The sequence below is a fragment of the Pteropus medius genome, unplaced genomic scaffold (genome assembly GCF_902729225.1).
Source record: "Pteropus medius unplaced genomic scaffold, Ma_sr-lr_union100, whole genome shotgun sequence".
Classification (NCBI taxonomy): Eukaryota; Metazoa; Chordata; class Mammalia; order Chiroptera; family Pteropodidae; genus Pteropus; species Pteropus medius.
The window spans coordinates 8,460,678-8,483,705 of record NW_024350927.1 but is presented as its reverse complement, the minus strand read 5'-3'; the positions used below and the strand labels follow the sequence as shown (position 1 = coordinate 8,483,705).

The 23,028-nt window shown below is 59.5% G+C and overlaps 1 protein-coding gene and 1 long non-coding RNA gene across 4 annotated transcripts in view; one reads left to right on the top strand and one right to left on the bottom strand.

Annotated features, from left to right (window-relative positions):
• The window catches only part of PLEKHG5 (pleckstrin homology and RhoGEF domain containing G5), a 24,317-nt gene extending 20,458 nt beyond the window's left edge, over positions 1–3,859 (bottom strand). The window contains exon 1 of the mRNA XM_039842032.1: positions 3,783–3,859. Within this exon, the coding sequence (XP_039697966.1) occupies positions 3,783–3,806 (24 nt within the window). The 5' untranslated portion in view covers positions 3,807–3,859. The remainder of the gene's footprint in view (positions 1–3,782) is intronic.
• Positions 3,860–4,970: 1,111 nt separating this feature from the next.
• Positions 4,971–8,611, top strand: LOC120585876 (uncharacterized). 3 transcript variants are annotated; one of them, XR_005648556.1, is made up of 3 exons: positions 4,971–5,126; positions 5,667–6,355; positions 6,910–8,611. It is a non-coding gene; the product is annotated as an uncharacterized LOC120585876 (long non-coding RNA). The 3 variants fall into 3 exon arrangements; XR_005648557.1 differs by having other exon boundaries at positions 5,667–7,046; positions 7,793–8,611; XR_005648555.1 differs by having other exon boundaries at positions 5,667–8,611.
• Positions 8,612–23,028: the final 14,417 nt, after the last annotated feature.

The following is a 23,028-nucleotide window of genomic DNA, read 5'->3' as shown; positions in this document are numbered from 1 at the left end:
CACACACACACACACACACACACCCTCATCCCTGCCACCTCACAGCCCATTGTTGAGCTGGAAGGGAACTCTGAAGTCAGCAAATCCAACCTCCGCTCTCTGCTTGAATACCCCTCGGCAGGAGGTGCTCACTACCTAAACATCGGGGAGCAGCTGCAGCTCCTGCCTGTACTGAACCCAAACTCACCTCTCTGCCAGGGCCCCTGGGAGCCATGCGGAAAAACTCACCACCCCTCCCTTAGAAATGGGAGGCCTGAGGACAGCCAGACCAGGTCTGACTCGCCTCAGCAAGTCATTTCGCCTCCCTGCTTCTCTGTGTCCTGTCTCTAAAATGGAGATCGGGTGGGCCCTGCGGCAAAGCGGGGGAGTGAAGAGCAGGCTGAGGTCCCTGTGAGGGCCAGGCACACAGCAGGTGCTGAGGAACGGTGGCTACTAGAATCATTACCTGCAAGGCCCACCTCCAGGCTAAACACCACCGAGTCTTCTGTCCCCTCAAATGTGGTAGTGCAGTGTCCCCGTGTGACCTAGGGTGCCCTGAACGGACTGACCAGAGCGCCCAGCTCAAGGGCGCCCTGACACGGGCCGGCCGGTGGTTCCCTTGACAGAGGGGCCGTCCCCCGAGACTGAGAACTCCACGTGCCCGGGGAACAGGACCGATGTGCCATAAACATGTGTCCGCTGGGGGGGTGGGCCGGGGTCTGGGATGGAACCTGGGCACTGGGCACTCTCAGACCTCAGGAAGGGAAAGGAGGATGCGCCCGAAGCCTGGAAGTTTCTCTCCCTCTCCATGATGGATGAGCACGTGACCACAGCTAGCGTTGTCTTGAACACTGACAGCGCGCCACACTGTGCCACGTGCTTCACATACAAGCCCTCTTATGATCCTCATCACAACTCCAGAAGCTTCACCTGGAAACTGAGGCTCAGAGAGGTGCAGTGACTTCCCTAAGGTCGTGCAGCTGGACAGGTGTGGGCTACTTTACACATCTTTGTCATGGGGTCTCTGAGGCAGACAGCTCAGATTCTTCACCTGACATCAGGGTGCTCCACAGCTAGCTTTGCCTCTCTCTCCCCATCCCCAGGCCCTGCCTGCTCCTTACAGCTCCAACATCCCTCCCTGCTCACTCAGCTTTCCTGCATCTCAGTACTTCCTCTTTCCTCAGGATGCCAGCAGCCTCCTCCAGGAAGCCCATCCTGATAACCTCCTACCCCCAGAATGAACTCCATGGCAGGAGGTAGGGGTGGGGTGGCTGATTCATCTTAGAAGCCCCAGCACCCAGGACAGGTTCAAACAAAACCTCAAGGGTGGGCCCAGAAGCGGAAGGGTCCAGCCCTGCTGAAAGATGGCCCTGCCCAGGACAGCCTAGGCGCCAGTTTGGCAAAGCCCAGTCCTCACTTCCCTCCTCCCAGTGCGGTGAGGCTGTCAACTCCAGATGGGCAGAGCCTTTGTTTCCTGGACATCTCCAGGGTCCAGAACTGGGCCTGCCCCAGCAGAGACTTAGAGCTAATTTGGTGAATGAATGAATGAATGAATGAATGAATGACACTGTCTCTGAAAAGCTAACACATCCTGATAGCGAGCTGTTCCTAGAACAGCTGGGGAGGAGAGTAAGCACGAGGCTCCTGGTCTCGCTCCAGGCCACGTTCCGCCAGTCACGCTGTGCGATGTGGGCAAGCTCTCCCCTCTCTGAGCCTCAGTTTCCTGACACAGCATGTGGGCATAATAATGCTTTCCTCCTGAGGCTCTCCAGACGGTTCGGCGAGGGCCTGGCGAGGGCCTAACGCCCTGCCAGGCACGTAAACGTGTTCACTCAGTAGTGGTTATCATCATCGTCATCAATACAGATGATCTTGGACCCTCTTTCTCACCAAACCTGGGTGTAATGCACCTCCTGTCACCCCCTCCTCCAGCCAGTTCATCCCTTGGGAAGACCTGCCTCCACACTCCTGCCTCTGGCGGGTCCCCCTTCCTGCACCACCCTTGCCTTCTGCTCTGCCTAGTCACGTGTTCACATCCACCAGAGGGCACCTCCTCCAGGATGTCCTCCCCGACTAGCCCCTGTCCCTCTGATCACCTCGTCCCTGAGTGAGTCTGTGCCATTTGTCCCAAAGTGGGTCCCACCAGTGGGAGGGCGTGGGCTCTCCCCCTGCAGGCTGAGCAACCCTCTGGCTGCTGATGCCAGTGTCAGCCACGCTGAGTTCCAGGCAGGCCAAGGCTGGAGCCAGGACCTGGGGGCTGCAGAGGCCCCGCATTTGCTCTGAAACCAGCTCTCATCTGATAGTCCTCACCTCTGCACATTCCAGGCCCTCCTGCCCCTGCAGCAGCTAGGGGACCCGCCCCACCCACAGGAGGGACTGGGACAGTGTGGCCGGGCCCCACCTTGTCACCCCTCAGGGTCAGGCAGAGGCCCCAAGGCTTTGCAGACCCCTGGCAGGTTGTGTAGTAGGGGTAATAAGGCCAGTTTGTTGCCAGGAGCCCCCATCTGGGGGACAGGCAACCAGCCAACACCAGAGCCCCAATGCCAGGCACCACCCGTGCCAGCAGATTGTGTCTGAATCACAGCCACCCCCTTGCCTGGTGACCACGGCAACCTGAAGCCTCCCCCTCCTCTGCCCACCCCCAGAACAGTCCCCCATGTTCCCTGTAACTGTGGCCTTCCTGTGGAGAACGTGTGCATGTGTCTGGGCAGAGGAGGGTGGTAGGGGGAGCTGGCGGTGGGAGGGTGGCATTTTTAATTTCCTGCAGCTGGCAGAGCTGTGCTACACAGTGGTTAGGAGCACAGGCTCTGGCATGACACAGTCTGGGCTCTGGGTTCAAATCCCAGCTCTGCCACATCCCAGCAACGTGTCCCTGGGTGAGCCACTGCCTCTCTGAGCCTCAGTTTCTCCATATGTAAATGGGAATGATAGGACGGATCACAGAAGGCCAGCAAGAGGAGACACCGTATCCTCAGAGCCTGAACCTGACACAGGAAGTTGTGGCAGTTTTTACTACTGTCACTCAGATGTGTACTGCGAGAATCTGAACATGGGTTCAAAGCCTGGCTCGGTCTCTCCTGAGCTGTGGGGCCTCAGCCAAGTCACAGGACCTTTCTGAACCTTGGTATCTTCATCAGAAAGAGGGGACGACGCTGCCTTCCCAGAAGAGCCCCCACAAGCAGTGCACGAGGCAAAGAAAGCGCGTGGCATGAGGCCCAGGGCGTCGTCACGGGCAGAAGTGTAGCGTCAATATTGCTCACTGTCCCTCTCGTTCTGCCTCGTGACCGGCTCCAGAGCCCTGGCACTCCAGGACCAGTTTGCCCCTTCTTCCCTTTGTCAGCCCCAAGGTCACAGTCACTGTCCCAAAGTCTCAAAGCATCCCTGACCTAGGCCCAGGTCTGAAGAGTGTCATAGGAAGGATGCCAGCTGGCACTAGAACAGAGCCTTGGGGAGGGGGAGCTTCTCTTGTGAAGTCTCAGCTTTCTCATCCATGACATGAGGCCATAGCACCTGTCACCTTGGGGCTGCTGCAGGACTGCAGCACAGGGAAGGGCTTTGGGGTACGTCTGCCCCCTGCTTTTGCAGAGGTCTCCCTACTTTGCCACTCTGGAGTCAGGGGCAGCTACACTGCCTCTGAAACCAGCCACCCGGTGGCCCTACCCGCTTCTGAACCCAGACAGCACTGTGGCTGGGCCAGCTGCACACTTGCCAGGGCCCTGTGGACGCCAGTGCCTGGACAGAGAGGGCGGTTGGAGCCCTGTCCCCTCAGCTCCCAGTAGCCCCCAGGCCCTCTAGCTCCCTACCTTGGCTGCCCTCCTCTTGTCCATGCAGTCAGGGTTCTGACAGCGCAGTCCCTTCTCCTCCGCCAGGCTCCTGTCGTCTGCAGGGGAGAGGAGAAGGTTATCAGTTGGGTGGGGCCCAGGGAAGGGTGGCCCCAGGCAGCAGCACCCAGCCTCCCCCATGGCCTCAGCAGCCTCCCCACCAGAGGACGGGTGGGGCAGCTCCTCAAACCTCCCTTCAAAGGAGGTCAGTGTCCCTTTCTCTCTTAAACGCTGGCTTATCTGCTCGGGAATCTGTTTGCAGAGCCCTTTTCTAGTTGCTGTTCCCCAGGGAAATTGTCCAGATTCCACGGGGAGAAAATGTCTTTGGAAATAAGCTGCTCTCTCCCTCTGTCCCACAAGTCTGGAAGGGGGAGGGGGGTGGCTCAGTGACCTTGTGGGGCCCCTGACTTGGAGGATCCCTGCAGGACTGCTGGGAGAAGGGGGATTCCAGGGGTCCAAGATCCCTCCCTACGCCTGCCCTCCGCATCACTGCCTCTATGTATGGACGCCCCTCAAAGGCCCAGGCGGTCCTCCTTACCCTCTGTCCATCTCTGACCCAGAATCTGAGCCCCTCCAAGTTGCCCCTCTTTCTAGGGTCTGGGGTGCAACATCGGAGGGGGCGGGGAAGGGGCAAGGCGGCTGCCGGCCCCGGCTAGCGTGCAGGCCGGGGGAAGGGGTGCTGGCTGATGCGGCGCCAACAGGGGGCACAGTCTGGACCCCCGCCTCCCTGACTCCTTGGCCGGCGTCCACCTCCCACCTCAGGCAGGACTTCCCCAGAGGAGAGGACGGACCGAGCCGCCCACCGCGGAGGGAAAGGAGCGGGCCCGGCCCTCCCTGCTCCCGCGGCGCCCCCCGCCCGCCCCTTCCCCGAGCTGGCGCGGAGGCGGCCCGGCCCGCGGGCCTGTTTGGCGGGGCCGGGCCGGGGGCTCCGCACTCACCCATGGAGGAGGCGCCGGGCTGCCGGGGACGCGGGGAGGGCGCGGGGCGCTGCCGGCCGGCGCGGGGAGCGCGACGGCGCCGGGGGCGGGCAGGGGCGCGCGCAGAGGCCGGAGAGCCGCGGCCGCGGGACCCTCGGCGGCAGGAGGCGGGGCGGGGCAGGTGGGCGGCGGGCGGAGCCGGACGCGCGGCCCCGCCCACGGGGGGGGGCTGGACTCCAGGGCCCCGCCCCGCCCCCCGCCGGGCGTCTGCGGGGGGCGCGCGACGCCCCCCACCCGGCCCCCCGCTCTGAAACCTCGCGCGCGCGCCGGAAGGCCGTCCCTCCGCCTCCAAACCCCCTCGGCCTCCCAGCCGCCTCACATGGAGACGAACACCTCCGTTTTTGATGGGGTAGGAGACATTTTCTCAGTCTTCTGGAAAGGGGGGAAAATGGCATTTTAGACGACTTTGCTATTTCTTCTGGTCCAAATGGTACCGTCTAAGTGGAAATGCGGGTCACGACAGCTCCCTGCGCCCTTCACCGCCCAACCCCCGTCAGAGCCCCACCCCCCATGTAGAAATGCTCTCCAGAGTGGGGGGCAGGGCTCTGTAAAGGGAGAGGGCCTGGTGGCTACCTTCGCTTTATTGTCATTTCTGTATTGGTTAGCATTGCTTAAACTTTATAGAAGTATAAATATGTGCAGAAAAGTGCAGCTATCATGAGTGCACAGCTCATGAAATGTATTTTCACAACAACCAGCACCCAGATGGAGAAGCAGGTATGACTCGCCTCCCTGCAAAAGACCCCTCTTGGGGGCTGCCGGCCACTCCCCGTGAGGGGACTGCCATCCTGACTTCTAACTGCAGCCATTAGCTTTGCCTGGTCTTGTACTTGACATAAATGGATCACAAGGTACTCGAACAGCATTTTAACAAAACTTTGTACTACAGGAACAGAGCCGCGGGGAGATCACCAAGTTCCTGAGCCACCTAGACCCCACTCCACCTGCAGGCTGGTGACAGGCGTGCTGAGTCTATGGGATCCAAGCATGGAAGATCCAGCTTCCCAGGGGGCCCAAGTCCCTCTCCCAAAGGCTCCCAGCCCCCTTCCCGGGGACCTCTCAGCCGGAGTCGGGTGCCTATCCCTTGCGTGGACCCGACCCTGGGGAGCTGCAAGCGACCAGGGCCTAGTCCTTGCCCTTGAGGACCCTTGCAGAGGAAATGGGGTGGGCTGCAGGTAATCTGGGCTCTCTGGATTCACTCAGCAAACACACATCCTGGGTCCCCTGAGGGCCCACCATGTGCTAAGCCTAGGTACTGGGGATCCATCGGTGGCCCTGATGAGCCTTGGGGGGCTCGCTGTGGGGCCTGCATATGTGCAGCACAGTGGGGAGGGGACTCTCGGGGATGAGGCTGGCTCTCGAGGTGTCTTGCGGCTTCCAGGCCTAGAAGGAGCAATGGCAGTGTCCCTTGGTCCCCTCTTTGTGCGGTGTGAACCTGGGGGCTCTGAGAAGGTCATTCTGAGGTCTCTCGGGCCGGCCACGCTTCAGCCAGTTCACAGATTCGCTGAGCTCTGATTTCCCTCTCGGAATCTGCTTCCTCAAAGGGCCAGAGGCGCCTGTCCTGACTCTAACCTGGAGGTAGGTCCCGCTGAAGTGGGAGATGTCCCTGGGGTCAGCAATCCTGCTGGCCCTGCCCCAGCCATGCCTGCTGGGAGGTGGCTATCTGAGGGTGGGGTATGAGGCAGCCCCCTCTGTCCGCTGGGTTTCCATGGGGACCTGAGACCCTCAGCCAGCTTTGGGGGAGTTTCCCACGCATCCTGCTAGGGATCCTTGAACTCAGCGACAAGGTCTGGTGCTGTTGGCTCCAGGTCCCTGGGTTCTCGCAGCTCCGGGCCTGGGGTTGTTGCCGATGCCCTGTGCCCCAAGACTCTGGGGCTGTGGCTCCAAACTCTGCCGGCTCAAGGCTGCTGCGTCCACCACAAGGTTCTGTGCCTTCCCAGCTCTGGGTCCTGCTGTGACTGCCCCAGGCCATAGCCACTGTAGGGCCAAACGGCAGGGTTGCCCTACAGTGGCTATGGCCTGGGGCCTGTGTGGCTTCCGAAGCTCTTCCAGCACTGGCGTCCTACCTGGCTGACCTCTCTGGCCCCTAACCCCAGTTTCGGCTCCCCCATGGTGCTCCATCTGCTTTCTAGAGCACCCCACTCCCCAGCTCCAGACTGCTTGGCCCCCGCTCCCCTGAGATCCAGCTTTCCGTGCACTCTGCGCTGAAGCAGCAACCTTTTGGGGCCCGTAGGTGTGCACCTCGGAAACTCCAAACACAGGAAAACCGGTGAGGACCCTGGCAGCTGTCAGGGCCCGGAGGGGGCCTCTGGGGACTGCAGAGGGCTCAGGCATGGGGACAAGTCTTACCCACCCCAGCCCTGCCATGAGCTCACCTCCAGGCAAGTGGTTCATTTACAGCCCTGCAGAAAGGGTGGTTAGGGGGACATGTTGTACCACGTGATGGCATATTCTAGACATAGTTGACTGGGTCAGAGGTGGCCACCTGGTCCAGCCCAGCCAATCAGATTTGCTCTTTTAAGAACTTGAATGGAGCCGGGCAACTCCTACTGGACCTTGGAACCCTGAGGTCATGGGAAGACAGTCCGAGTGGGTACAGAGCCCCGCAATGGTGGTGGGGGCAAGAACAAGGGGACTCATAGGGCCGCTGGTCCCTGGGGAGGGCCCTAGGGTGAAGAGGGAAGGGAGAAGGTGGCCCTGTGCCTGCCCTTGCTCTCTCCCGGCTCCCCGCCTCCTGTAGCACCCCTCTCCGGTTTGAGTCAACCTGAGCGGGTGTCTGGCTGCTTGCCCCTGGCTGGTTGCCAGGCAGACCTGCAACCCTGAACTTGCCACCACCCCCCAGGTGCCAGAGGCTGTCTCCCTGGGTTTGAAACAGCCCAGCTGCCCTCCCAGCTCCTCCAGCTCCCACTGTCCTGGGAAAAGCCAGGGCCCCCGAGCTGGGCAGACAAGCTCCACCCCAGCTCTCCCCTCCCTGCCTGTCTTAGTCACAGGATGCCACTTCTGTGTCTCCTCCAGCGAGATCTCTACCACAACTGGCCGACAGGGCGCCTGGGCAGAAGCCGACCTGCAGACATGTTTTGTTTGGCTGAGCACAGTGCTTCAAAAGAATTTGAATTGGTTGCCAACTTTGAAAAGTCAGATTTCACATAAAAATCCAGATTTCTAGCTTCTCTGGACAAACCAGGAGAGCCTGGCAGCTCCGGACCCATATTCCCAGTGGCTCCAGTATCCGAGTTGTGTCTGCCTTAGACGAGCACACACCCTTCCACCCTCCACAATCCCCACCACTCCCTATTGCCTCCCACCAGCCCCCTCACGCATTACTCACCACCGCCACCACCCCAGAAGGGAACTCAGCTTCCGACAGCGCCTGCTTTCCTGGTTCCGTCCCCCTGCCCCCTGCCGTGTCCTCCATATCGCCGTACACCGACATCCTGCCCACTCTCCAAGGCCCAAGTCAAACGCAGCAAACATCTGGAAGGCCTGTCTGTCTCAACATATCCAAATTCCAGACGAGTCTCTCCATCCTCAACCCACTATCCTGGGATGGACCTTTGAATTGACCTGTCACTACTGACTCATCTTCCCCACCCCCAGCTCACTCCAGGGACACTGCCGGTGCTGGAGCTCTGCCTTACTCACCCCTGCTGGGCCCTCTGCTTCCTGCACGTGGTCCCATTTCACAGCCTGACCCTCTGCAGCGTCCTCTGACCCCAATGGCAGCCACTGGCCACTACGGCCACTGCAGTACGTGCAGCGAGGCTAGTTAGTCCAAACTGATGGGGCCTCATACTCACGAACTTTCAAGACTCAATGCAAAAAAAAAGAAAAAAAGTACGTAAAATCTCATCGATGACATTTTACATTGATGACATGTTAAAATAGTAATGTTTGGAGTATATTGAGTTAAATAAAATACATCATTAAAATTAATTTTGCGCCCGATCCCGTCTGATCTTGGAAGCTAAGCAGGGTCGGGTCTGGTTAGTACTTGGATGGGAGACCACCTAAGAAGACCAGGTGCTATAGGTGTAAAACATAAAAAATAAGGGATTGTGAGCTGACAAGGTGCTTGCAATCTGTGAGGTCAACCAAGGGTTGCCTCACCTAAAAAAAAAAATCATTAATTTCACGTGCTTGCTTTTAGTCTTTTTTTTTAATGTAACTACTAGACAATTTTAAATGACACAATCTATTTTGATGACTAGGCGAAGGCATCTATGGGACAGCACCATTACAGACGACGGTGAGACAGGTGTGATTCCCGTGCCATGTCACGGAGAAGAGGACCCTGAGTCGTACAGTCGGGTGACTTGCTCAAGCTCATGCAGTCAGTGCGTGAAGAGCCTGGGACTTGAGCCCAGGTGCATAAGGCTCCGAGTCTGCGCCCCGTACCGTTAGGCTACGCTGCTCCCACGGTGCTCCCACGGGGCCTGGCACGGTCAGGTGTGTGGCACACATGAATTAATCCCCTCATTGTCACATAAGCGCCCCCTTTCCTAGCGGGCCCCAGGCTGACACAAGTATACAAGGAACCACCCTTGCTGTCGTTCCTCAGGAAACCCCCTCACCTGGGAGCACCCCTCCAAAGACTCCTTCTGCCCCAAGAGGGCAGAGCCTCCCTGCCCATCATCTCCCCAGCCCAAGCCTGGCTGCACAAAGGCTGCCGCCCCCAGGAAACAGCCGTGGCCTTGAATGCCCCCTCCCACGCTAACCCAGCCTTCCGGGGAGCCTCCTGTGTTTGGGCAGTGGCCGCAGGCTGTGCTGGGGCTGGACCCCTCAGCCGGGCGGCCTTCAGAAGGGCAAGATCTAGCCCACAGCTAGGCAAATGGCTGCCAGCCCCAGGAGCCCTCCGCCCCTCCCTACCCAGGACACTGGTCAGAGCATCTCAGGTGGTCTGGGAAGGAAATGCGGCCCCTTCCCAAAGCCTCATGGGACATCATGGAGGAGGAGTGTCAAGTGGGGACAAAGGAGCATGGCCCGTGGCCTCTGACGCTGTGCCTGCCTGCAGACCAGGACCATCAGGGGCATCCTCCTCTGAGGCCCAGAGACCCACACCCACTGGGCTCAGTAAGAGGAGGGGGGAGGACACATTCAGAATTCCTCCCGGAGCCAGAGAAACTGTCCACACAGCTGCTGCCCGCAGGCCTGGAGCCAGCCGGCCACTTCGTCTGGCTGAGGCTGCTGTGGGCACCTGCCCATTTGCCCACCACAGTCTTCCCTCCAAGGCCCCTCAGAGGAACTGAGAGTGGCTGATGGGGGCACAGGAGCAGGGCTGCAGAAGCAGGTCTGAGGTCCCAGTTCAGGACAGTCATGCTCTGGGCACGAGCCCCACCCCCATCACGGGGCTGGGCTGGCACCGGGGCTGTCCACCCACTCCTGATGGGCCCGGGCCAGGGACCGGCTGGCTGCAGAGGACAGAGCCCACGCGGACAGCTGTGTGCCCGGCTCACCCACTCGGCCTGCCTCGGCTCACCCCCAGGTCTGCTCACGTGCTGTGACTCACCCACCGGGTGCTGGGGCTTCTCTCCCAGCCGTGGTAGAGCAGGCACGAGGACACACGGGTGAGCAGGGCCTTGTCCTGTGGCTCTGAAGCTCAGGGCTGGAACTGTGTGTCTGGGTGCCACCATTCACAACTCCCCTGAGCCTTCCCTTCCAGAGTAAAGGGGACACCAAGAATTGTCCCTGCCTTAAAGGGTGCACTCGAAGGTGCCAGGAGTCAAGGCTTTCGAAAGGCTTGGCACTGGGCAAGTGCCCTTAAGCTGTTAGTTGTGGGGCCACAGAACTGGAACCAGATGGTCACTGTGCCACAGGCTGTGGGGCTCCAGAGGTGGCAGGGCCTGTCCTTCCTAGAGAAGGCGGCAGTGGGTGGGTTTCATAGAAGCTGCTCCAGAGCCGCATGCTGAGGGCGCCTCGGGCAGAGGACCCAGCAGGAGCAAAGCCTGGGTTCCTCCCGATGACAGAGGACAGTCCTGGGAGACCAGAGTACACAGTCCGATTTGGGAGTGGGACAGGGCCCCTGCTGGGCCTCCCTGGCCGGTGGCTGGGTGGGACTGGCTCAACAACCTCAGAACAATCTCTGGCCCTGTGGGGACCTTGGCCACCTTACCTGCTTCAGGTAGACCGGAACCGGCCAGGTGAAGCTGTATAGACAGGACTCCCACGGCCTGTGCCCCAGGCACACTGCCCCCAGCCCACCCTCTGCCCGCAGGATGGGGCTTTCCCCAGCCTGGCCTGCTACCACGCCCTCCTCCCGTTTCATCCTCCTGCCTCTCCCTGCTCCACGCCCTGCCCAGCATCATGGCCCCTTCTCACGCAGGCCTGCCCTCCCAGCCTCCTGCACACACCTCTGGAGACGCCCAGTGCTCCTGAGGTCCAGGCGGGCACTGTGTCCACCGCCCTTCCAAGCAGCCACATTGCAGCCGGTGGGGCTCATCGTGAGAGTGACACCCATCGTTCTTTCTCTGGGAACCCCGTTTCTCACTGTGCATTGTGGAACCTATGCCCCATGCCGTCTCCTGTGATGGACCCCAGGCCTAGCCATCACTTTCTGTCACCTCTGGCCACAGGGAAAGGTTAGGGGAGGCCCATGCCAGGCTAGGAAATCTGCGCTGGGAGCAGGTCCTGCTCCTCCGGGCCTTGGGGCCCAAGAGGAGGCGAGCAGAGGAGGGAACCGAGGCCCGGCATCCCACGCCCTGCCTGGCTTCTGCAGGCCAGACCTGGCTCCCAGCACTGGCCCCAGAACAGCCTGGAGGAATCGGAGTCACCAGCCCGAGGTCACATGCTCTGCTGGGCCTCTGACTAGCTGGGCTACAAAGAATAACATCGGTAACAGCCCACATGGACTGTGCCCCTACTCTGTGCCACACGTGTCACCCCAGTTAGTCTTCTCGGCCACCCCATGACACCGCTGGCATCATTATCCTGTTTACACAGCTTTCCCGACATCTCACGCCGGGAGGTGGCCGGCTCAGCGTGCAAACACAGGCCGTGGGGCTCAGTGTCCCCACTGCCTATCCCGCCTTTTGAGGCCTCAGTCTCTCTGTGCTGTTTCCTCATCATCCACAATGGGGACAATGGGAAAAGTGACTCATGTCCTTGAACATAAACATCCCAGAAACTCATCCCACCACATGGTCCTGGGCTTGGAGGTGGAGGGTACAGGCAGAGCCCAGGTCTGAAGCCCAGCGCCGGCCGCTGCTGCCCTTGATGCCCCCGGGGTCCCCATGCTCCGGCCCCCCTCCTCCCCTCCCTCAGGAGGGGCTATGACCCCCACACCGTAGTTGAGTGAGTGACCAGCAGTAGCATGTGCATGCTGATTAGGCCACAGGCTCTGGTCACAGGGAGGTGGCCAGGTAGGCCAGGTGTCAGGGCCTCCTGCCAGCCCTCCCGGGAAGGTGGGCCCACGCCTACCCCCAAGGTCCTCGATGATGTCCATGGTGGAGCTCCAGGAGAAACACTCCACGGCCCCCAGCTCCAGCTCGGCCAGGGCACTGGGCAGGGCCTCCAGCTCATAGGCGCCCCGCTTCCTCCAGTAGAGGAACATGCTGAGGCCCAGGGAGGCCTCCCCGCCAGGCCCGTGCCCTCAGAGGCTGTACAGCCTCGGGGACCCGCGTCCCCGAGGCCTGGACGCAGCGGGCACAGGGGCTGCAGGAGGGCTGCCGGGACCCTGGGGCTGGCCCTGGGCCGGCAAGCACGGCCCTCCCTGGGGAGGCGAGCATTCTGGGAGAGGCTGGGGGGCCTGGCGCTGACCAATGGCCAGGGCCCTGGCCCCACACAAAGCTCCTTTCTTCCCCTCCTACAGACATTTTACAAATTTCAACTTCCCGGCCCCCTCGGAGCCCCCACCGTGGGGATGGGCTGGCCGTCTGGGCACGGCAGAGGCCCGGGAAAGAGTGCAATTGTTTCGCGGTCTCTTTGCTAAGATAAGTTTTCAGAGGAGAAAAATGTGCTGGGCCAGGAGCGACTCCGGCCCCCTCCCTGCCCCCCCCCGGCCTCTGACCCCAGCCCCCAGCTCTAGCTCGGCCCTGCAGGATTTCTCAATGGGGAGTGGAAGCACCCATGGGGGTGCCGTGGGATGACCCCCCGAGCTGTTTCCAGCTGCCTGATTGGGCACCGTCCCCAGGAAGCTCAAGGCATGTCTCCCAGCTCCCTGAGCAGAGGCCTTGAGGAGGCCTCCAGGGGTCAGAGGGCAGGAGCAGGAGCCACCGGCCAGGCCTCATTCTCTGGGCTCTCACCAAGGGCCTCTCCCCTCCCGGGGCTGGCCACACTGCACCAGGCTGCCCACCCGTCCCCTACCTCCCGCCTCAGGCTGCCACCCACACCAGTGACAACACCGTGCACGGAGGCCTGGGCAGGCACAACAGGCGCACAGAGCCTGTGGCATTGTCACGCAGCTCCAGTGCGGGACCGGGGGGTGGGAGTGGGAGCAGGAAGCTCAGAGGAGCCAGGGGATGCAGGGCACCCCCAAAAAGAACCACAAGAGGAATTTAAAAACCAGCTACACGGAAAATGAAAGTCACTGATTTACTCTGAAGCCTTGTGCAAATTGCAAATTTTTATCTAGTTAGAAAATAAAAATGAAAACCTTCAGCTGCCCTCCGGGGAGAGACCTATGACCTCGTGTTCGGGAAAGAGCCATGCCCGCCTGAACATTATGGTTCTCCCCGGGGAGGTGGGGCTTTCCGCACGGCACAGACGAGGAAATGGGCTCAGCAATAAGGAGCGGAACTTGGGTTCGAACCCCGGAGTGCCTGGCTTCAAAGCTGACCTGGGGGCCTGGGCTGCCACCTGGGGGAAGACTGGGCTGGCAGAGAACAGTGGGTTGGCCGCGTGGAAATCCAGGAGTGCCATATTGCATGGCCTCCTGTCTCACCTGCCGGGCCCTGCAGGCTGCCAGGGCCCCGGAGGAACTAGCCTGGAGCTGGGGGCAGAGCAGGGACAGAGCTGGCCATCCCACTTACCAAGTGCTTGGTGGCAGAGAGGCACAAGGCCCAGGCAGGGGGAGCTGGCAGTCGAAGGCTCTGCTTTCCGAGGCGGTGGGGGGTCACCTCAGGGCTTTGGTGGGTGGGAAGGTGCTTGGGGTGGCTGTCCAGGCAGCCTGCACACCCCTAGCTGAGGGCTAAGAGGCGGTAGAGTAATTCAAACCATATGCCTGCTGCCCCCTCCTCTTCCGGCACAGGGCCAGGGACGGACAAACGCGGGCCCTTGGTCCTTGATCACTGGCCCCCACGTGGCCTGGGCCTGAGCCCACAGGAGGCTGGGGGTGCCCCGGCTCATGTTCACAGGCAAGTGGCCAGTGTGGGGGTGTCAGGCCGAGCTTGGGGAGTGAGATCCATCCCCGGCAGTCATGGCTGGTCTCAGCGCCCACCTGGTGGGGGCCAGGGCTGTAGGGTTGGGGAGGATGGGGGTGTCCCAGAGCAGTTACCCAGCCCAGACCCCTCTGCGTCGGGGCCCAGTGTTAGCCACACTTGGTTATGGTTTCAGAATAGCCACCCCCAAAGCAGCCCTGCCGAGGGGGGTGCGGGGCAAGATTTCTTCCTCCCTTCAGTTTTGTGGTGAACACAAGAAGCCCCCACTACCGACATGCACCCACCTGTAGAGGCCCCACTCAGGGGCTGCTTGAGCTCAGGCCCGGATGCTGCAGAAGATGAGGCCCGGCTGTGCCCCTCCCTCCCCCACTCTCCAGGGCCCATGTGGCCTCATCCCTGGCTCTCTGTCCCCAGATGCACCTCCTGCTTCTCACCACCCCGCCTTCCCTGCCAGGCCTGCCGCCTGGTGTCCTCTGCTTCCCACAGAGTCTCCCACACTCCGTCTGTCCAGGCTAGGGGTCGCCCAGCCCCTGCCTCCCCTCCTTCCTCCCTGCGCACAAGGGCGTGAGGCAGCCCTAGAGGTCAGGGCAGCGGCTCCCGAGCTGGCAACAGGGCCGCCGCCGCCCTAAGACAGCCAGTGTCAAAGGCAGCCCTGGCCTTTCGCGGGATCTGGGGGAACCATGACACTAGATGGCTGGCGACGCGCTCCACAGACACGGGGGGCTCTTCATCACCTCCGAGAAAGCTGGGGCACACACGGCCATCTCACAGGCTGCCGTGTCCCCAGCCCCAGGCGGGCACAGAGTGATGACAGCTATGCTTACCGCAGGACAGCGGCCATGCTGAGCTGGGCTCATACATTGTCTTCTTTAATCCTCACGTCAGCCCCCTGAAGTCATCCCCAGACAGGGGTGAAGAAGCTGAGGCGGGGGAGGGGGAGTAACTTGCCCAGGGCCACGTGGAGCTCAGACGACACAGTCACTGCAAGGTGCAGGTGGGCAGCCAGAGGCCCAGTAAGTCAGGGTGGGCCAAGCGGGAAGCCTACCCTCCCAAAGCCCCACGCCCTCGCTCCTCCTGGAATCTCATGGCCTCTGGATGGGACAATCTGAAGGAAACCACGAGGCCAATGGCTGTGCCTCCTCTGGCGCTGCCCCTTGGGGCTGAGGGCCTTGGCCTTGGGCAGGGAGACCCCAGAGATTGGCCCCTCATCCCTACGTGAGCTCCCACCAGCTGGGGCTGAGGCCATGACAGACAGGATAGGGAGCTGGAGAGCTGGGGCTTCATCCAGGGCCTGGCAAGGGCCTTGGATGAGCGGAGGGGCCAAGCCTCACTAGCTGGGCAGCCTCGGGCATGACACTTTCTGAAACAGGCTAAGGAGAGAATCCCCCACTGTGTCATCTCCATGAGACCCTGTTCTTCACAGGGGGCTAAGCAGGGAGTCTGGCAAAGAACAGGTGCTTGCCCCCAAGGATAAAGACTTCGGGGGGGCCCTTGCAGTCTGCCAAGGGACCTGCCTCTCCCTGCCCCACCAGGTAAGGTCCACCATGACCCTCTGTGGTCCCCTGATTGTCCCAGAAGCAGGTGACTGCATTCTTTCCTCCTCCTCGTGGTGTTTAGGGAGGCCTGTCTGGACCCCCAGAGCAGCCTGGGAGTGCCAGCTGTGCCGGTGGCGGGGATGGCTGGGAACAGAACCGGCGCTGCCAGGCTGTGCCCAGTGCCAGCCGCCCAGCTCGCGTGAGAAGCAGTCTCATGGGCTGTGCTGTGCTAAGTGCTCCCAGGTCAGGCTGCAGAAAATCCAGCCAGCCAGCCAGCCAGAGGCCCGTTATATAACCCAGAGCAGTTGGGCACTAGTCACTCCCCAGCCCTCCAGCTTTCCAGCATCTGCCCGTTGCCAAGCCTGAGAGGAGAGGTGTCCCACTGACCACCCCCCCCAAAAGACCTCCAGCCCCAGACAATGAAAAGAATCTGCCCCTGCCTGCCAGGGGTACTGGCCAAGGATCCTCTAAGACCACAGCCTGATGGTGGTCCCTGGTGGGGGGCTCAGGGTCAGGAGGAAGTCAGCCCCCAGCCAGCAGGATGGATGAACAGTGGGGCCTGGCGTGGGTGGTACAGACCCTCCCCTGCAGAGCTAACCATTCTGAAGACTGGACACGCAGCCTGAAGCCTCAGCCATCTGCTGGTCCATCAGTGTGGAAGGTACTGGTAGAAATCTGGGCTACAGCCACCTGACCTCAAGCCAGCCTGACCCTTGAGCCTCATCCAGGCCCCCATCCAGAGCCCTGTCCTTAAACACCTATTCACGGCCATGGCTACTGCGCCCCACTGCCCACCAGCGTGGGCTGCACTCACCATGCCAGGAGGGTTCTGAGAGGCGACGTCCACACTCCTGTTCTGCCCACAGGCCCTTTCTCCATGCCCGGGGCTGGGACCGAGACGGCCAGGCACAACAGGGCCCAGGACGGGGCTCGTGGAAGCCAGGCCCGAGGTGGCAGGACTCAGCAGTGGGCTTCTGCTGCCCCCAGAGCGGGCACTACAGGCTGCTGAAGCACCCCCCACAGCCGGGCCACCCCAGCACTTGAGGGTGCGAATGCGTGTGACCCATCACCAGGGCCAGGCACAGGCGGGATGAGGCCCCTGTGGCCAGGGCAGGGAAAGCCTGTGCTGGTCGTGTCCCCTCAGACGCAGAGGTTCCTGCTCGGCCGGAGGCCCTGTCTCAGACCCTGTAAGAGCCTCTGCATTGGGTCTTTTTGAATCTGCTCAGCTATCCCATCTCTCTGTCACACCTGTCTTACAGCACAGGATGCTGAGGCCGAGGGGACCAGACGCCTGCCCAGGTCGGCCAGGAGGTGGGGGGTGGCTGCGCTGGCATCTCCCCACGGCCCTCCATGCCACCTGCTGCTCCCTCCTCAGCCGAGGTATCTCAGTGCCACGAGCCACCACAGTCCAGTCAATGGCCCTTCCTGCCTATAGCTGCTCGGTGCCCCGAGCCGAGCACATAAGCTCAGGTGGGCCCAACCCAGGTGACTTGGGTCCTGGGCTCCTCCTTTCCCTAGACATGCTCCCACCCCAGGACGCTGGGAGCCCTTCAGGCCTCGACAAGCCTCCCTGCCCTTTAAGCACACTGGCCACGGGCCTCAAAAAAGTGGGTCCCTCCCTGGGCTCCCCTGAGTGTGGCGGGGACTGCCAGACAACAGGCTCCTCAGACCCGGTCACTGTCCAGCATCGGGCCCAACTATTGTCAACCACCCATCTACCCACCACAGCCTGGGGACAAGTGCATCCTGGGCTGGGCTGGCCATGGACCAGCTGCCCACGCCATTCAGTCCAAGCTCTGCCTCCAGAATGCCCTGGCCCCAGCTCAGGCCGCCACCGTCCTGTCTGGCCTCCCTGCCTCGCTCCTGCCCTTGCAAATTGGCCTCCCAAATGGAGCCTGCACCTGGGTTCAGATCCCAGCTCCAGGTCTTGCCAGCTGTGTCACCTTGGGCAAGTTGCTTAGCCTCTCTGGGCCTCGGCTCCGTCATCTACACAGCTGGGGTGCAACCTCGCAGGGCGACCTCAGTGGGGATGAGAGGGGTTGAACCAGTCACGTGGCCTCACACTCGGGCTCCGCTCCTGGTTGGGGCTCCGCAGGCAGCGGCTTACAGTCCCAAGAATGCAATGCAAATCTGGAACGTCACTCTGCTTTGACTAAAAACCTGCCCTCCCAGGCATGGCCGCTCAGACCCCATGGGGCCCACCCCAGCCACTGTTCCCGGCAGACTGAGGGTGCCACTCCCCGGCCACTCCAGGCCGGGCCAGCCCTGGGTCCTGGCTCTGCGGCAAGAGACACACTGGAATGATGTGTCGGCTCCATCTGGACTGGGAGCCCCTTGAGGGCAGCTAGTGGCTTCGTTCTCCCCTGAATGCAGGCCCAGGCCCAGCTGGCCCAGAGCAGAAGCCAGAGGAACGCTGGTGGACTTGACCTTGGATCAGTTCACGATCAGCTGTGTCTCGCCGGGCTGACTCTGAATACCTCCAGGCTTGGTCCAGTTGGGCTTGCTTCAACCTCAGAGGGAAAGGGGGCAGGGCTCCCCGGCCTCCAAGGGGGAAGCCCACAGGCCTGGACACTTAGGCTGGGGTCACATCTGGCCACCCCCTGGGAGGAGCCGAGACCCCTGCTAGACCCAGGCGCTCCGTCCGCTGGGTGCCAGGGTTTTCCCAGCCTGGGGTCGGGGAAGAGGAGGCAACAGGGGCCCGTTTCCCCAGCACTGTGTCTGGCTGTGGCATGATGGCCACATTCCAGTCTCACTGCCGGCCGCTGGCCACTGCAGACTTTTAAACCTGGCCAGACAGACTGAGAGGCTGGGCCTTCTCGATGGCCAAGTCTGTCCAAGGAACAAAGGCTTCTGGGCCCAGCTCCTGACCACAGAAAAGACAGGCCAGACTTCCAGCGCAGCTGGAATTTCAAAATATCTAGCTCATTGTTGGAATACCGATCCCGACAGTTGGAAACTATTGTCACTGTCCCCTTGGACATCCCCAGTGGAGATCCAGGCGACCTCGGACAGGCCTTATCGCCCTGTTGGCCCACAGAGGCCAAGAACCTCTCCTCTCCCAAGCCCCAGATGCGGGCCCAAAGGGGCAGTTTCGGGGCAGGGCAGCTGCTGGGTCTTAGCCTATCTTGGCATCGTGGCAGACATTGACCCTCGAGGTCCTGGAGAGGGTCTGCCTGGGTCTTGTTCATTTGTATTTCAAGAAAAATAAAGCAGGTTATGGACAGAGTGACTATGTGTGTGTACCTGCACGTGATTTTGGACACTCTGTCTCTGAGGAAGGTGATCTGAGCAGACTGGATGACGTGAGAGAGCTAGCCATGTGCTTATCTGGGGCAGAGCATCTCCGGCTGAGGAAGCAGCCAGTGCAAAGGCCCTGAGGCCCAAGCTCATCTTGTGTTAGAGCTAATGTCAGCGACTGTTCTAGGTTGCCCCGGACTGACAGGATTCCCAGGACACCGGACTTTTCGTTTTAAAACCAGGATGAGTTGGTCACCCCTTCGAAGGAGCCTCGAGGAGGCCAGCATGGCTGGAGCAAAGCGAACAAGGGGGCGGAGATGAAGGTGCTGAGGTGACAGGGCATCAGGTCCTGTAAGGGCCTGCGAGGACTTTGGCTTTTATTCTGAGTGAGCTGGGAGCCACTGGAGGTTTTTAACAGAGGAGGAAATTGATCTGACAGAGTTGTTAAAAGTCTACTTCCACAGAAGTGATGACGGGGGTGTGGGCAGAAGGGAGGAGCTTAGGGACATGGGGATGCTAGGGAGTTGGGGACTTCCTGACCCTTCCTCATTATGAGTCTAACGAACTTGAGTGTCTTGTGCGTAAAGGACACACCGTAGTTTTGGATACAACGGCTATGAGAAGATGAGACGATAAATGCTTTGAACATTCAGATTCTTCAGTGGGGACTCTGCCTCCTGCAGTGGTGGATTAGGTAAACGAGATCAACCTTCCCGCTTGGGACAGCCAAGAGACGGTTGAAAATAAATGTTTTTTCATCTTAAAAACATCAAACCGGCCAAGACACAGAAGGGGAGGACCTGGGGAGGACTACGAGATGGCTTTGTCCTCAGGGTACTTATGTGTTCTGAAGAGCTGGAAGACTGAGCTTTACTTTCAGTGGCCTTATGGGGCCAGAGGAACAAGCTCAGAGTCCCGAGAACCTCGGACTTGACTTTGAATTAAGGTCTTCCCAGACAGAAGCCTTTGTGCCTTCCCCGAATCTGAATCCAGGTCTTCCATGTGTCTCTGGGCCTATGGCGGAGGCACACGAATGTCTTCTATCATCCTAAGGCCTCACATATTTCTTGCAAAAAATTTTAAAAATACAATCTCCGACACACACAAGATAACTAGGCACACAAGTAAGACACCGTGATTGAAAACCATCAGAAACACACCCCAAAAAACTGGAGATACCGGAAGTATCAGACACAAACTCAAACGCCAGCTCATCTGATCTCCACAATAAAGCTGAGTGGTAGACACTGCTATTATCTCCACTTTAAAGATAATGAAACCGAAGCTCAGAAAGCTAGTGATTTGCCCAAGGTCACGCGGCTAGTCGGTGGGAGAGCTGTGAGTCAACACGCGTGGCTGCCTCTGTAATCTCTGCTGTTAAAAACGAACTACGTGGTGGGGGTGGGGGCCTTAGAAAGAGAAGAACTAAGGAGAAAGGTATTTGCGCCTGGCATGCCCGCCGAGGTCCGGGTGGCATGATGTCACAGGGGCAGCTGCCCTTGCACCAAGCGCCACAGCATTTCAGTGATGGGAGTGGACAAGAGAGATGTGCCTGGGGACCATGGGAGGGGACACCTGCCCAGCCACCCACCCTCTTATGTCAGGAAGAGGCTGGTGGAAGATGATGACCAGGCAGCACACGAAGGACGGAAATACCACACTGGTGGGAAAACAAGTGGCTTTCTGGATGACAGTCTGGAAATAGCTGTTAAAACGCAAGATGCTCACACCCTGCCGCCCAGTAATTCCAAGGCCAGTAATTTATTTTGTAGCTAGTCTTTCACAAGGGCACACTGGTATAGGTGTTTGCTACGGCGTCATTTACCAGAGTGAAGAACTGGAAAGCCCAGGTATCCACTCTTACGGGGTGAGTTTAAAAATTAAGGTATATCCATACATGTCGTAAAGCTGTCAGAAAGAACGAGGTAGATTTTCCTGTACTGCCATTTTTTCAAATGTCTGAAATATAGTATTAATTGGAAAAAGCAATTGTAAAACTGCCTATTTTTTACCGTTTCAAAAATTTCACATATATACACACGTGTAGGCATGTGCAGGTGTGTGTATACTCACAAAAGGTCTGAAATACAACTGGAACGAACAGAAAATCAGGGGACGCATTTTCATTATTTACGTACTGTTTGAACATTTTATAACAAAAACGTATTACTGTATAAGCGCGCATGTGTGCGTGTGTGTGTGTTTTTATCTATTTATATGCCAGTAAAGGGCTGACATGACCACCTGCATCATTGCAATGGTCTCCTGACTCTTTGGGTCTTTATTTGACTGACTTTCCTCAAACTCCCATATCCACTCTGCAAACTACTATCAATAAAGAGTTTCCTAAAATACGAGTCAGATCATGCTACCTGCCCTGCTAAAAATGCTTAAAATGTCACTGCCCCGGGGATGAAATCTGAATTCTGTAAGGTGCTCTACCAGCCTCTCCACGATTGGCCTCTGCCCCTCGTCACGGCTCCGCCTTGGCCTCTGCCCCTCGTCACGGCTCCACCTTGGCCTGCCTTGTCACTTGCCCGGCTTTGGCTCTGCCCTCATCAAGGCTCCCTTCCACAGCACACTTCACCCTCCCCCCCAGCCACTCCCTCGTGTGTCCCAGTCATACGGCACAAACCACTACTCCTAGCTCCTGTCTTCCTGAAATGGCCTTTGCCTCATACACCCCTCCCCTTCCCCATTCACCCCGACTTCTTATCCAACTGACTTTATTCTTTAGATGATGTCACTTCTTCAGAAAACTTTTAAGATTGGTGTTCTGAGAGGAATACCTCTTAGGTATGAGGTAATGGCTGGCTTGTAACACACAGTGGGCCACGTTTCGACTTCCTGTTTACGTGCTCTTGTCACTCTTTGGTCAGTGAGGACAGGCATCTATCTCGTTCACTATCACCTCCCAACTCCTCACACAATGCCCGACGAAAACCACTCAACCAACGTTTGTTAGGTGATTAAATGAGTACGTATGACACATTCACATTTGTCAGATAAAGGGCTTAAAGATACAGTCAAGCTGACGCTGGATAGGTAGCCATTCTCTGCCATCCACGTGGCAGGTATGATTTGGGGGGTACTCCAAAAGACCTGTAACCCCTATTTCACCCACGCCTCCCCTTCACCGGGTGAGCTGCGACAGACCTCGCATTCACTGGATGTCAGTCACCGGGCGCTCAGGTATTAACGCGTTAGGCCTGCGTGGTGGACGGCACGCACTCGCACTCAGTTCATCCTCTGGCTGCTCCCAGCAGAGAGCCCAGCACGACAGGGAGCTGCTGCTTGCGGGGTGACCCAGAGGAGGGAAGGGATGACCCTGCGATGAGGGACCGGAGTGGGTGCTGGAGGAATTCTCCGTGACCCACTGTCTGCTTCATAGGTCTGCCTTGGGCCAGCCACGGGTGGAGGGGTAGATAAAGGAGAGAGCGGGGTGCTCACCTGAGCAGAGAGGTCAGTGGTCAACGCGCCGCCAGGCCATTCCTCTTCGGCCAGGGCTCTGCTTCTGGGGTGTTGGAAGGCTATGTGTACATTGTTCCTGACCCCCTACTCCCAAGATGTGCCTCAGCAGCGGCAAGATGAGCTTAGAGACACTGATGGTTTAGGAGGAATCTCATGCTCTTCTTGAAAGCGCTACAAAGGCAAAGCTGGGAACCTGTTCCAGACCACCCTAGCAATGGGGACACAACTTCGATGCACAGAATGTGACAGTTGGAAGGGTCTCGGGGCCCCCCTCACCCTCACCCTCTGCCCCGCGCGGCATCACAAGCCACCACAGCCTCTTCCTCTGCGGTGAGTCATCTGCCGGCAGAGCGATTCTTAAGCACGGATCTTGCTGTCTGTCTTCTTTTGGGGCTTGGATGACTGCAACGGATGTGTCCCTGCTCAGCCCGCTCCGCAGACAGGACGCTGAGGGCTGACCTCGCTGGGCTGGGTGGCCCCGGCCTGCCATGCTCTCCATGAACTCACAGACTAGCGAGGAGGAACGGGCCCAGCCTGCAGTGGGGCTGCTTAAAGGGTCTAGACTAATTCAGCAAGCACGGGGTCTTAGTGGCTCCTCTAAGACCCCCGAGGTCTCCTTTCCTGTGTCGTCAACCCTCCTTTCCGGACAAAAGAAGAGAAAAACGGACTCACCAGTTCCCAGACGAAGGCTGAGCCA